This window comes from Camellia sinensis, chromosome 5 (assembly GCF_055761805.1).
Source record: "Camellia sinensis isolate YWXY chromosome 5, ASM5576180v1, whole genome shotgun sequence".
Lineage (NCBI taxonomy): Eukaryota > Viridiplantae > Streptophyta > Magnoliopsida > Ericales > Theaceae > Camellia > Camellia sinensis.
Genome location: NC_138965.1, coordinates 111,237,548 through 111,251,405, shown reverse-complemented (window position 1 = coordinate 111,251,405; position 13,858 = coordinate 111,237,548). Strand labels below are relative to the sequence as shown.

General features: G+C 35.0%; 1 protein-coding gene and 1 pseudogene across 4 annotated transcripts in view; both read right to left on the bottom strand.

Annotated features, from left to right (window-relative positions):
• Positions 1–9,123, bottom strand: part of LOC145789380 (putative complex I intermediate-associated protein 30) — a 238,969-nt pseudogene extending 229,846 nt beyond the window's left edge. Inside the window, exons 1-2 of the transcript XR_014330005.1 lie at positions 8,995–9,123; positions 8,373–8,444 (exon numbers count right to left, since the gene is read on the bottom strand). The product of XR_014330005.1 is annotated as a putative complex I intermediate-associated protein 30 (transcript). The remainder of the gene's footprint in view (positions 1–8,372; positions 8,445–8,994) is intronic.
• On the bottom strand, positions 1,233–6,613 carry LOC145790802 (putative complex I intermediate-associated protein 30). 3 transcript variants are annotated; one of them, XM_082869569.1, is made up of 6 exons: positions 6,500–6,613; positions 6,060–6,176; positions 4,527–4,618; positions 2,977–3,057; positions 2,756–2,854; positions 1,233–1,625 (listed from the first exon to the last, which is right to left on the bottom strand). In XM_082869569.1, the coding sequence occupies exons 3-6, from the start codon at positions 4,539–4,541 to the stop codon at positions 1,434–1,436; spliced, it is 387 nt and encodes a 128-aa protein (XP_082725695.1). In that variant the 5' UTR covers positions 4,542–4,618; positions 6,060–6,176; positions 6,500–6,613; the 3' UTR covers positions 1,233–1,433. The 3 variants fall into 3 exon arrangements, with proteins under 3 accessions (XP_082725695.1, XP_082725693.1, XP_082725694.1); XM_082869567.1 differs by lacking the exon at positions 6,500–6,613 and adding an exon at positions 5,589–5,641 and having other exon boundaries at positions 6,060–6,141; XM_082869568.1 differs by lacking the exons at positions 6,060–6,176; positions 6,500–6,613 and adding an exon at positions 5,067–5,575.
• Positions 9,124–13,858: the final 4,735 nt, after the last annotated feature.

Below are 13,858 nucleotides of genomic sequence, written 5' to 3'. Positions count from 1 at the left end.
ACCACCACCATCTCTCGCCCCTTGTCATTGGTTGCTTGCAGTTGTCCCCTCTTCTCTTTGTCGCCATCGCCCACCAGATCTAGAGATCATCTATTGCAAACAAAAAAAAAAAAAAATGTTTGATACTTGGAAGATATGCCAGATCTGGAAAAGACTTGTTTTGTTTATTTAAAAAAACAAAAAGTTTTCATTAAGTTGGAAAGCGACGGAACAGAGAGAAGGGGAGAGGTATGGAATCCATACTATGGATGGTTTGATACTTGGAAGTTGGATGCAAAGAGGTAAGCAGTATATGGGAAAAAGTGGATACTTGCAATTGGTATGTGATAAAGTTAGCTGAGTTGAATAATAATAATAATAATAATAAAATTGGTTTTTTTTTTTTTTCGTCTTTATTTGTTATACTTACATATTCGAAGTGCAAAAAAAAAATTAGTCATGTTTGTTTTTTTTTACTTAGAAAATGGAGAAGGTCCCAAAAAAAAAAAAATTAATTCACAAACCGCCCGCAACCATTCCCACAACCGCATGACCCACCTGTTCAATCCGTAACCTGCATTACGGGCGGAAGCGATTTTATTTTTTCCCAACCCGCACCCTATTGGGCAGGTCCAACCCGTCACCCGAATCGCACGAAACCGATCTGTGACTACCCCTAATACTCATAACCACAAAACTTAACTTATTCGGAGTCAATGGCCCATGTAATATCATAACTGTTTTTATTCACAAAGCTAGTAACAATGACCACAAATAGTCATAACTTTGGTGGTTCTATCACAATCAATTGGAAAACTGACTCACCAAACAAGTCAAATCCAAATTTTTACAAATCACAAAACGGCCATGTTCTATTACTATCGATTGTACAAGTTGTCGTAACCTTTCAAAAACAGTTTTTAAGAAATATTTTTGAGAACAATACATTATGATGAAAACCAAAAAGTTATTTTGAAAAATATTTTACACAAAAATGAAAAATGGTGGATATGTTCAAAATTTCCATTTGTTTTTAGTTTTTAAAAATACACAAACAAACAACAAAAAAAACAAAAACAGAAACATAACCAAATATGCCCACAAATCTAAAATTGAAACAGAGTCATAAACTAGGACAATGAGAAATTGAATCAGAGAAAGTGAACGACAAATGTTGCTATTACGAAGATGAAAGCGGTACATGGGCAGAAGAGAGTATTTTGCAAGTTGAGAGTGCAACAAGAATCAATGTCCACAAAGTCAAGTTAAAAGATACTCCAAATTAATGAGAAAGTTCAGAGAAAATACAGGAAACCAAAAAGCAACTCCATGGATTTGGGATTTCAGTGAGCACATTTAACCAAAAACGTTTTTTTTTTTTTTTTTTTTTTGAGTCAATAACTTTTAAATGTACATGTTTGAAATGAACAATGTACAACAAAGCATTTTACAACTCATTGTGTTGTCCTCAAGGCTTTAATCCAATCGATTTCCATTTGAAAATCACCTGGGCCAGACCTAGCACCTGGGACTCCACCTTCTGCATTGACAGATAGAGACATGCCAACAATTCGAGATGGATTCATTTCCAAGTCTACGTCTATAATGTTCCCTCTCCATGTTGGCAGATATCGAGCAAGCGGAATCTGTAAAGCCATGTTGTTTCCAAAGCACAACCAATTCGTAGTTAATTTACATGTTTTTTTTTCCCCATGCAAAGAAGCATTACGTGCCTATCTCAGATCTAGGGCAAGTCAACCATGTTGCAAGCAAGCAAATCAAGCAACAGTTACATAAAAAAACTATTTTAAATGGACATTCGACAAAAAGCAGATGTCAAAAGATAAGAAAAACATATTTCATATTTAGCATTTTCAACATGACAATTCACTATCAGACTCCATACTTCCCAAAATGATGGAAAAGTATTCATGTGTCTATGATCTTTTTTTCTTACTGACATTACATAGGATTATGAGTCTGAAATTCCAATTGCAGAACAGGGCAACTTAAGCCTCTGTTTCGGATCTCCTAAATAAGCTCTTTTTTTGCTAAAAAAGCCAAAAACAAATGAGCCTGTTTGGGATGACCTCTCTATTATTTATCAAATTTGTGAACAGAAGATTTTACCTTCAATACTTCAGAAATTCCACTGCGTCCCTACAAAGGCCCAACAATTATACATGCGTAATATGGGAATTTTTCACCAAAAAGCAAGTTTAAAAAGAGCCCAAAAAATTATTTCTAGCAATTACCAAATGCATAAGCTTTTTTTTGTTCTGTAATAATAATAATAATAATAATAAGCAATTGTCAAACCCCACCTAAGCCACAATAGAACATGTTTCAAGTGCGCAAATGGACATAACAAAAACTAAAATTCCAAGTAGTCTTATACATCAAATAACACTTCATTTCCTATATACAAGCAAAAACTGGCAGGTTGGCTCATTTTACCATATAAACGAATCTTACCACGGTCTACAAATTGAGGAATTTCAATTATCAAGCAAAAAGGTCATTCCCATTCAACAAAAGATGCATAATCTAAGCTCCATAATAAGTAGCAATATCATAAATAGATTCAAATTATGGTGTTATTAATAACAGTTTTTTGTTTATAATATCAATAATGTCAATGTTTTCTGTTGTACCTGTGCATCTTTCCAGGTAAATTACTACAATTTTGTCACCTTTTTTCCTTTCTTAGCTTTTTCTAGTCAGTCTCTAAACTGTCTTAGTAATCTCCAGCTATACGAAAGGGTGCGGAACTTGCCTTAGCAATATACCAGTTGTCCCTAGGCACAAAAACAAAAGCTTGCCAGGAATTATCCTCCTCCTGCCCAGGCAAATTGACCCAATTTTCCGTATAAATCTGCATCACAGTATGCTAAAAGTTCAGTACAAATTGAAGAGTCTAATATGAACTATTAACCCTAGACAGAGCGCTACACATACAAGCCTCTCAATAGTCCATTCTCAATGAAGAAAGCTCACAGTAGAAATATAGCATCTTCCATCTCCTTTGACTTTTAGTGCTATGGTGTCATATGCATCCAAATCAATGAAGCCATCAAACTGCAGACAACACAGATTAGTAAAGAGAAACTGTGGTAGCAGAGAGGAGGAGGGATGCTCTGCATTGCATGTATGTAAATTAAATCATTCCATTTAATGCTACACGATGTTTGGAGTATGAAATATAATCATTAAGGAAAGGAGCCATTAACAAATTGTTGATAAAATAAAAAATGGTTTAATTTTCTTAAAATCAGACAAATGAATTTATACATGACATGAATTTGAGTCATTTAACTTGCATACCATAGGGAGGGGGAAACTCTCCCAGATAAAAAGCCAATCTTTCATTGTGCTTAAAACAACAGGAGAAAAATTTAAATGTCACAGCTCCCAAGAGAGTGGTTGGCGAGACAGAACTGATCCATTCAAATTCTAAGGAAATCATAGGTTGTGTGATAAATGACAACAGCCAACCTCTAACCTGATTAAACGCCTTCCAACATTCAATCTGTGTGCCTAGTGCCTACCATAGTAAAATCGCCATCTCACTCCCCAACCCCCATCCCATACGCTGGCTCATTGCCACTTGTCCAGAGTAGTTAATGCCCCAAGGTGTTCTGACTTCGGAGTTCCCTAAACAAAAGTATCCTACAGACGCATATAGATATCACAAGCATAGAAATGTTTCCTTAATTCTGGTTAAGCACCATCATTAGGTTCATACATATATATATATATATATATCTTGCATTCATATATATAGACAATATATATATACACACATAAGAAATATGAAATGCAAAAGATCATGTATATCCCACCAGATTATATATATATATAAATGAATTCAAAGATTTCTACCCACTAGAATAAAAGAAAAAAAAGAATTTCAAGATGTTTTCAAAGTGAGTGTTTGATTTGGGTGGGATTGGAAGTGATGGTGCAGCACTTTAGAGAGAGAGAGAGTGGTGTTTGGTTGTGATGGTCAGTGATAATGTGTGTTTGGTGTTAGGGATAAGAAAAGGTGTTTGGTATTTGCAGTGGTGAAAAAAGGATAGCATTGGCATTTAGAGGCTCAAATGTGCCGATGTTAGAATATTCTGTTAGCACCTCTAACAACTATTTAACAGAGGAGAGGTTCACATATATTGTCAGTAAAGCAAGGGAGGTCAGTGTAATTTTAAAAACCTTAGGGGAGGTCTCTATAATTGTCAAAAACCTCAAGGGAGATCTATGTAATTAACCCATTTTAGTTCATTATATTTTATTTTTTTACTTATACGGAAACCTTAAGTAAATATATTGGAAAAACTTTTGGGATTGATTTGGATAGCCAAATTTACTGTTTTGGAACAAAAGTGCACCCGTTTTCGAACGTGCGTTCCAAAACGTAATTTTCTAGGGTACTAGTGTTTTCTAGTAACACTACTCCACAACATAGTTGAAAATGCAAACAGGAATAGAACTGCAACAGAAATTTATAATTGTTTACAGTTGATCCCTAAGAATGATGGCAATCACATCACCTTCTTAGAGCGCATACCACAAAAGCCACTACGAGAAATGTTCCATTTTGAATCCTCAGCTACATCCAGAGAAAGTTTTCCAGAGAAAACCGCTAATCAAAAACATCAAGAGCAATCAAAGTTCAGAAGCCAACACAAGGTTCAAATGTTGTAAAGAACAAAAATTTAGGGAATCATGCAAAGCTTTTAGTGCACATTGCAGTTTGTAAGCTTCTGATTTTGCAGGTAAGTCATGGAGAAGTTAGTTTGGCAGCTGATTTGCTGCAACCATATTAAAATCAGACAAGCTTTTGCTGCACCAAGTTGTATGAGAGATGCCGAACCCAAATGGGCACTTGCATAAGTAGAAAGTAAAACCAAAACCACATATCTCGCATGGATTTCATTTAAATTAAAAAATGAAAACTAACAAACAATGTAGGGGCCAATGTTTGGTGCAGTGGTTAAATGCTAATACTACCAAGCACAAGGATGGGAGATCAATTATGACAGCAGACACTCTGCGTATTGTGACAAAGGTAAAGTCAATATCCAGTGTACCCCTCTCAAACATAATTGATTGTTAGGACCAACACCAAGGTATGGCCTTTGACCAAAGAATGTACAAGATCAGCACCCTCCTCACTCCACTCCCTCAAAGAGAGAGAGAGAGAGAGAGAGGGGGGTAAGAGGTTGCGCACACAAATGAAGCCCTACATATAAGAAAAATAATATGATTTGTAGCAACCTGATCACAGCTCAATATAAATACATAGAATGCTTTAGGAAGTTTCAAATTAGTTGAAGACCTATGTTACATGGACTCATCAAAATAAATCAAATACCCATGTCAGATACTCGACACTTGGACAAGGGTGTGACATATGTGTCTAGTACATTCCATCGGACACTTGTTATATTTGTATTTAACACCATCGTTATATATGTATATATTATTGTATAATTGTTGTAAAATGAGTCAAATGCCTTTTAAACAGTGTATGTTACGTATAACACCATTTCATCTCACATAATAAACAAAAAATGTAAAATTACGACCCCTTCTTTATCTAGTTTGCGTACCCGACACCCATACCAAAGTCCATTGTAGCATAGTTGAAGACCCAGGGTTATTCCTATAAAAGACAAGGAAGGAAAGGAAGGAAGGAATAACCACCAGTTCACCAAAGTCATGTAAACAAGATTTTTATCTTGACTCACTCTAACTTTAATTTCAACCATTTCTAGCAAGGATTAAACTGGGATTCCTCAACCATCAGATAGTAGGTTAAGTTTTCTGATCAAAGAAAAAAAAAACTAGATGCCATCTGCATTTAATAAAAACTTGGAACCTCAATTTGGATTAAAGAGTGGAAAGCACTATAAAAAGGTATAAACTAATGTTCTCCTGGAAATTTTCCAAAAGGAATTTAGTTTCATGCTCATACATAGATATTTTAGATTCCCCTTGGAATGTCGCAAGATAATAACTATATTTTCTAATTTTCAAATACCTGTGCTTTGACATATAGAGTAATATCCACTGAGAGTTACCTCTTAATTCATTTCCAGCATCTCTGATCTCCAAAGACGCTGAGGACAAACATGAAGAGTGACCGATCAATGATAGTAAAAGGAGTCTCCACTTTGAATAATCTTTAGAATCAATTACTCCACACCACAACATCTAACTATACATGAATTGCCTTCGGAGGAGTACCATGCAGTTCAGTAAATCAAGATACTTTCTTGAGAAAACGAACAAGAATTTTTCTACTTAAAGAGTGTGTAGTAAATCCGGGATAAGATTGAATGATATTACTCATGTCCATAATTAATACAACAACCACTATAAAAGAAAAGGAATCAACAAATGAAATAAAGTGAGTTACAGATTCCTCCACAACCTTTGGTTGGTTGGATGTGTATGTTGTACAATATCTCAATCATGAATCATTTATGTAATAGAGGCATCAAAGTTTAGCAAGACACACCTCCATATTCAGAATCTGAATACAGATGCCACTTTTTTAGCTCTTCCTTTGAATTGAAATTGAAAATATATCTTTCGCTCGGAGGAATCAAGTCTTCCAAATTCCATGTGAGAGCTACAAATTAACAACAGAAAAAGAAGGGCAGACTGAAGGTCATCCATAAAAGCACAGACACAAGGAAAAGGCATCAGATATCATAATGTTCACAAAAGGATATGTCTTCAAGAGATGCAGAGGTGAACAAACTTTAGATAATACAAATCCTCATCTGGGTATTTTAGAAAAATAAAATGAGTTATAAGATCCTAGAAAAGTTTCACCATACTCCATGCTCCAAAAAAGAGAAGAAGATATTTATAACAATAAGAAATAAAGTCAAATAGTTTACTTTCAGACTTAAATCATATGGCAATCGATGTTTGGTTTCAATATATCCAGCCCAAAACATATATACCTTTCAAGAATGTGGATAATCAGATGTAGGGGCAAAATCTCATCTTGAGAACTAACCATTGTTAGATGTCCTTGTGCTTTTTGAGGGACTCTTTCATTTTATGAAATTCCAACAAGCATTGTATCCACTGGGAAATGTCCTCTATTGCTCAATTGCAGCCAGTGATAAAATGGCCATACCGTGTTTAATGCAAAAATGAGACTACTAGCCTGCAACCAACACCAAGCACGACACTCTCAGGAAAGACTCATGGACGGCTTCCTTCAGCTCTTTGTTGTAGTTAGAACTCTCCAATGCAATGTTTATGAAGTCCAAGTTCATAAGCATTAACAACTCGACGACTAACCAATAATTAATGCTCATTTATTCTGTTGCTTCTGAAAAGCTATCCAATTTTGGATTTCTCATTCTAACCTTGGAGTCTTTTGGGAAGCAAAAAAAAAAAGCCAACTTTTAGCTTTTTACCCATTTTGAGTCACATCACCTCTCATATACAAAATAGACTAAAAAAGCAAAAAACCTGCCTTTTACCAATTTCCCAAAACACCACCTTATATGGGTTGGAGATGTTAACTTACAACTTACAACCCCAAATCTCTCTAAGTCATCTTGTTAATACCAGATGGCACGTTAATATAGAAGGAACTTCTACTTGAAAGTTAAAACCTAAGAAGCACGGACACAGATACGGACATGTGATACGACACGGACACACTAACACATAAATTTTCAAAAAATGTACGCTTGACACGTGGGGTCACATGCAAAAGATATAATAAATATATAATAATTATTATATATCATATATATGAATATTTAAATAAAAGATAATAATTTTTTAAGTCTTGTTAAGGAGGAGAATGGGTATAAATTTACATTACTTTCTTTTTGTCATTTGATTCCAAGTTATTCTATTCAAACTTGTAATGTCATTCATGTGTGTCTAAGTGTCGGGAAGTTTCAAATAAATGTCATGTGGTGTTGTGTCAGTGTCCAACATGGTGTTGGACACGGCATGTTACCTTCTTAGAAGTGTCAGTGCTTCTTAGGTTGAAACTTTAAAAGGAATCCTTTTTTTCACTAAGCACCACCTCAAAAGGAGTTTCACATGGAATCTTTCAGTCTTAAATACAAGTCTTGACAAAGTTGATCAAGGGCAATTTTTATGGTGCAATATAATTAACCAGAAAAATTTGATAGCACGAATCATTGACATCTCGTTTAAATGATATGGAATATTAAAAAGGAACTCACTTGCTTTACTTCTCAAATTTGTGATTTCCCTGAAACAATTATTAACTACATAAATTTCCAAAATGCAAATCCACTCTGCATATATATATATATATATATATATGAGATTTGTTCAAAGCAAGATGCAGCCAATAAACACCCTAAACCATAGTGAATTTTTTTTACCTGAAACGCAGGAGAAAACAAACTCCAATATTTCTGTTCTGTTTTGTGGTCCTCTACAGTTTTTTTCTCAATCTGAAAAAAAAAAAAAAGAAAAAAAAAAAAAAAAAAAACAACAACAACAACAACATTAACTTAATAGAAAAACAAGAGGAACAATAGAGTAGAAGGAAACTATAATTTAAATATGGGAAAATGTAGAAGGAAAAGAGAAAACGACAACAATTGCAAAATTCATCCAAACAAAGATAAAAAACAAATTCTATGAACATCAAATTGAAAACCAACAAACATCCAACTCAGAAGAAAATCAAGTGGAGAGGTCACACAACTCTTAGAAGCAAGTAGAACGCAGTAGGGGTGAGTTGTGTGCTTTTAAAAATAATAATAAGTAACAAAAAATCAAAGGAAGAGCAAGAAATCCTGAACTTTAAGAAATCTAACAATTAGAAACCTGAGACTTGCAGGATCAAATTTGCCCTAACACATATCAGCGACCAGCCTTGGATTTGGAGGATTGGGGATCCAAAGGATCATATACAAATACAGTTGCAAGAAGAAAGCAACACAAATCAACAAACGAGAGAGAGAGAGACAGAGAGAAAAAGAGAGAGAAAAAGAGTACCACATGAGGTGGAGCGACAGTGTCGAGTGAGGGCGTGGCTGAGGCGGTGGTGCCGGGGAGGCCGTGGATAGGGCGAGACGGCGAATAAGGGGAAAAGACAAAAACGGATGTGGATAACGTTAAAATTAAAATTATGTACAATAAAAAATTTGAAACTACGTAATTTGTTTACAAATACAATATTTAAGCCTAGTTTGACATCTTTAAAAAAAATAATAATAAAAAAGTTAAAAAGTTAAAAAATTATCATTATTTATCAAAAAAAAATTATAAAAAAAATTATTTTTACACAAAAAGGTACAACCCACTCTGGCATGAGTTGTCTTTACCTGACCTTGGTGAGAACAAATTACACAGGCAGAGGCAAGCTTAAGGACGGTGTTGTTCAGGCCGTGGGGGCCCATCACAGGTCCCGTTTTGATAATCTGAACCGTTCAATGTGTAGAACTCGTTCACATTGATCGGATATCGCTAACTATATGATCGAATCAGTTTTGTATAAAAAAAGATAGTGTTATAGTTAATGGTTGATAAAAAAACTAATCCTATCAGATAGCTATCGATATCCGATCAACGTAATGTTTTACAAGCATATAGTACTTGATGAGTTCTATACATTGAACGGTTCCAATTACCAAAATAAGACCCGTGGTGGGCCCCCATAGGCCGACCATTACCGTCCAATTCAATACCTGAAAAGGAGACAAGCATATTCTATATACTAGTCTGCCCACTCCTCTGCCACCGTACTGCCTATTCTTCTCTCCCTTCTCCTATACTCTTAATTATACAATTTTTTAATACATTTTCGTAAAAAGTCAAAAAGTTATCCCAAATAATCATATTTTTTTCTTCAACTTTTTAGTCCAAAAATTCAAAAAGTACACTTATTTAGGACATCTCAAACAACCCCTTAATAGTTTTTTTTTTGGGGAAGGGGGTTGAGAACATATGAACACGTTAGATAATTAAGGTGTCGTTTGGCAAAATTTATAAATTTATTTTGTTTATAAAAAATATGTTTGTTACATAAGTATTTTAAAATTTTATTTTGAAACCAAGTAAAAATAGGAGATGGAGGAGGTCATTGTCGATGGTTGAAAATGGTGGCCTGAGATGATTGTTGGCAATGCAAGTTAATGGCTGAAAGTGATTGCCACAGGTAAGAGGTAGTTTGCAGTGGCTAAAGGTGGTTATTGCCACAAAAAATGTTGGTTGGAAGTGATTGTTAATGGTTCGAGATAATGACTAGTGGTAGTTGAAAGTGATTTTTAATAAAAGTAGTAACCAAAGGATGGTTATCGCCAGTAAGAGGCGTTTGGTACCAATGAAAGGTGGTTAACAGTTAAGAAATGTGGTAGCTGAAGGTGGTTAACAAATGAGGCCATTGTTAGTGATGGTAGCCAATAATGATGAGAAGAGATGACAATGAGGCCCTGCCCTGGCCCCTGCCCCTGCCCCTGCCCATGCCTTGCCCCCACCCCCGTTCCAGTCCCAGCCCCAGCCCCATATCATACCAGGGCAAAGATAGGTTAGTTTTATAACTTTAAAAATAAAAAAATAATAAAAATTAAAGGTAATATAATACATTATAATTAATGAGAGTTAGAAGATGTAATATGATAAATGAGTGAAAATAAATATTATATATATATAAATATATTTAATAAAAAAAGTTGAGGTCTGGGTAAGAGCAATGGGTGGTAGTTGGAAAGAGTGGAAGAAAGAAAAAGAAATAAAAAAAATAAAAATAAAAAAATTAAATAGGAAACGAAACTAACCTTTTTGTGCCTATTTATAACTTTTTAAAAATGAAAATGGAAACAAAATGAATTTTTATTTATAATTTTCAAAAATTATGTAAATATAAACAAAAAATGATAAATATAAACGTTATCAAAGAATCTCTAAATGTTTGGAAACACACAATCAAACATAAATAATTTGTTCGGATATTAAATAATGAGCAATGTCAAATAATTCGAAAACACAGTACTAAACATATAAAAAAAAAAATTTAGAAACAAGTTTCAGGATAAATATAATTTGTTTCATATTGAATTTCTGAACAAATTTTGAAAACCGATTGACCGATGAACAAAAAAACTTACATTTTCTATAATAAAAAAAATCGCTTGAATTTTTTTTTTCTTCATTGTCTATTGTTGATTTTAATATGGAATAGAATGCAAGAAAGTTGGTTTTAAAAGAAATAGGATTGAATATGAAGATGTAAAGTGCAAAAAGTGAAAAGAGAATAGAGAATGAAAGATTGAGATTAATTATAAGATGGGGTATTCAAAACACTAATACTTTTTGTCAATTTCAAGTACTTTTTGTCAATTTCAAGTACTTTTCTGGTCATTTTGAATAGGGACGTAATTTTTTATTTATTTATTAAGTTGAGGTATCCAACCAATCTTTTGAGGTACAAATAGAGCCACCATTAAATAATCCTTATAAATATTTAAGTTAATTTAATGATCAGGCAAATGTGAAAAGTTTTTTTTATCTCCATAAAGAGGATTTTATTGTATGTGCTTAAGATTGAACCAATGTAGTGAGTAGAAAGAATGTAGTAATAATCAAGTAAAGAATGGGAGGAAGAGACAAACAGAAAGTAATTGATTAATTGCATAATTCAATTACACTTGCGTTACCTTGATTGTTCTGGCAACTTCGAAGGTAAAAACTGGAAAAGAAAATTACAATTCTTAGTTAAAAACTACTCATAGGAAAAGTAAATGCAGAGCAAGAAAAGAGAAAAACAAGAAATTTATATGTTGAATTTGTTCGGAAGATTTTCTCTGTCTTTCATTTCGACTATTTATAGGTGTTATTCGAATTTGCAGTAACTATTGAATCTCACATCCATGATCTCCACCATTATAACTACATTCATAGGCTTTTCCCTACTTCAATTCTGAATTTGAATTTCAAGGCTTTAGTTGTTTCCTTATAATTGCTTGAAATGGTTACACCCTTAAGCCTTGCTCTTCAACTCATGATATATAACTGAAGCTGCAAACTGCCACACAACACTTCTTACAATCCAACATTTGTCCCTTTCTGGTCTACCATGTGCTCTCTCTTGATTGGCTGATCCTATATCTTCATATTATGCCACATGCCACCTTCGAATTAGTTGGTTTGAATTCGTGGCCAATAGTCACATATTTTTCTAGTAACAGTTACAACAATTTGTAGTTTAAAAATGAAGTTACACATTTTTGTGACAATGTTACATATTTTGTTGTATTATTACACATTTTGTGGTTATAAAATATGGACACTTGGGCAATAAATTCACTTTTGGATTTTCTTTGCTCAAAGGTCTAAGCGCTAAAACATTATATTCATAAAGACAAACTCCTACAAAATGACCAAAATACTCATTACTATTTGTTTGGATCACGCATGTTTCAAACCATCTTTCACACTTATTTGCCTTTTTCATCTTTGTAGACACTCCATTTTTGACCGACCTTGAGACTCAGACGTCACCAGTTGAGCGCTCAGTGATATTGCATATTGTGCTCGTTCAGAAGTTTCAGAGTCTCGGCTGCGAGCCTTGCCTCCGGACTTCCGGACTCTTTTGTGCTTTGCCTCGGTTTGCGAACCAGGCTCCGTTTTCTCTGTTTTCTCTTCCCGAAGGGAGGGAGAGGTCTCATAGATCATCTCTCAGTGGCCGTAGGCTACGTTTCGTGGTTGTAGGCCGTTTTGCCCGTTTGGAGTTCGGTTTCCGATTTTTCGGAGCCGTTGGCTGTGTGCCTCGGTTCGGGACCGCTTAACCACCTCCGTTTGCTCCGATTTTTGGCACACACCTTATTTCCTCCCTTTTGAGGGACACTGTGGTCCGAAAGACCAACTTCGTGGTCGGATACCACTTCCGGTGCCCAACAGCCCACTTTCGGGGCCCCGAACTGCGTGTTTTGGCTCCCGAACCTTCATTCTGCATTTTTGGGCTCCGACCCGAACTTGAGATGGTCATATTTTGAGGTCCTTTTCATGTTTGATTAAGGACTTTTTTCTGTTTGAGACCTCCTACTGCCACTTGCTTCTTTACCCCTCTTTTAGGCCTTTTCTTGCATGATAGTTTAGGCCTACTTGTATTTATTTTCGTGGCTTGTTATAAACTATAAAGTGTCTTATTTTGAGCCCCTCTTCAACTTTGTTGAAGGGCTCTCTTCGGTTTGAGATCTTCTACTATCACTTGCCCCTTTATCTCCCTTTTAGGCCAATTTTAGGGGGAAATTTGAATTTCATTTCCCCCCATTTTTTCCCCTCTTTTCCACCCTCTTGTGTCTATATAACAGACCCCCCAGCTGTGTTTTAGGGGTTAGAAAATTTTGATTTGGAGCTCTCACATTAAATCTCTCTCTCTCTCTCTCTCTCTCTCTCTACTCTAAGCCTTAAAAAACCCTTTTGATTCTTACACCATTTCCTCACCATCACCTAGCACCACATCACCACTCCATTCCAGCAGCTTGGAGGGTCTTCTCAGAGCTTAGGAGGCAGAATTTCTTGGTTCAAAACGCTGTCAAAGATTAGTCTTCAAGGGTAAGTCCTCTTCTCCCCTTTTTGACCCTTTTCTTGGTTCACATCTTAGCTCTTTGTGCTTGCATGTTGGGGCTCCGACCCTAACTGAAAATATCATTTTTTTGAGCTCTATTTCATGTTTGTTTAAGGGCCTCTCACTGTTTGAGGCTCCCTTTTTACACTTGCTTCATTACCTCCTTTGTATGCCATTTTCTTGCATATTATTTTAGGCCTATATGTAAAATTTTTTGAGCTCTAGCCCGAACTGTAAAGAAGCTTATTTTGAGCCCTTCTTCAACATTGTTGAAGGACTTATCACTGTTTG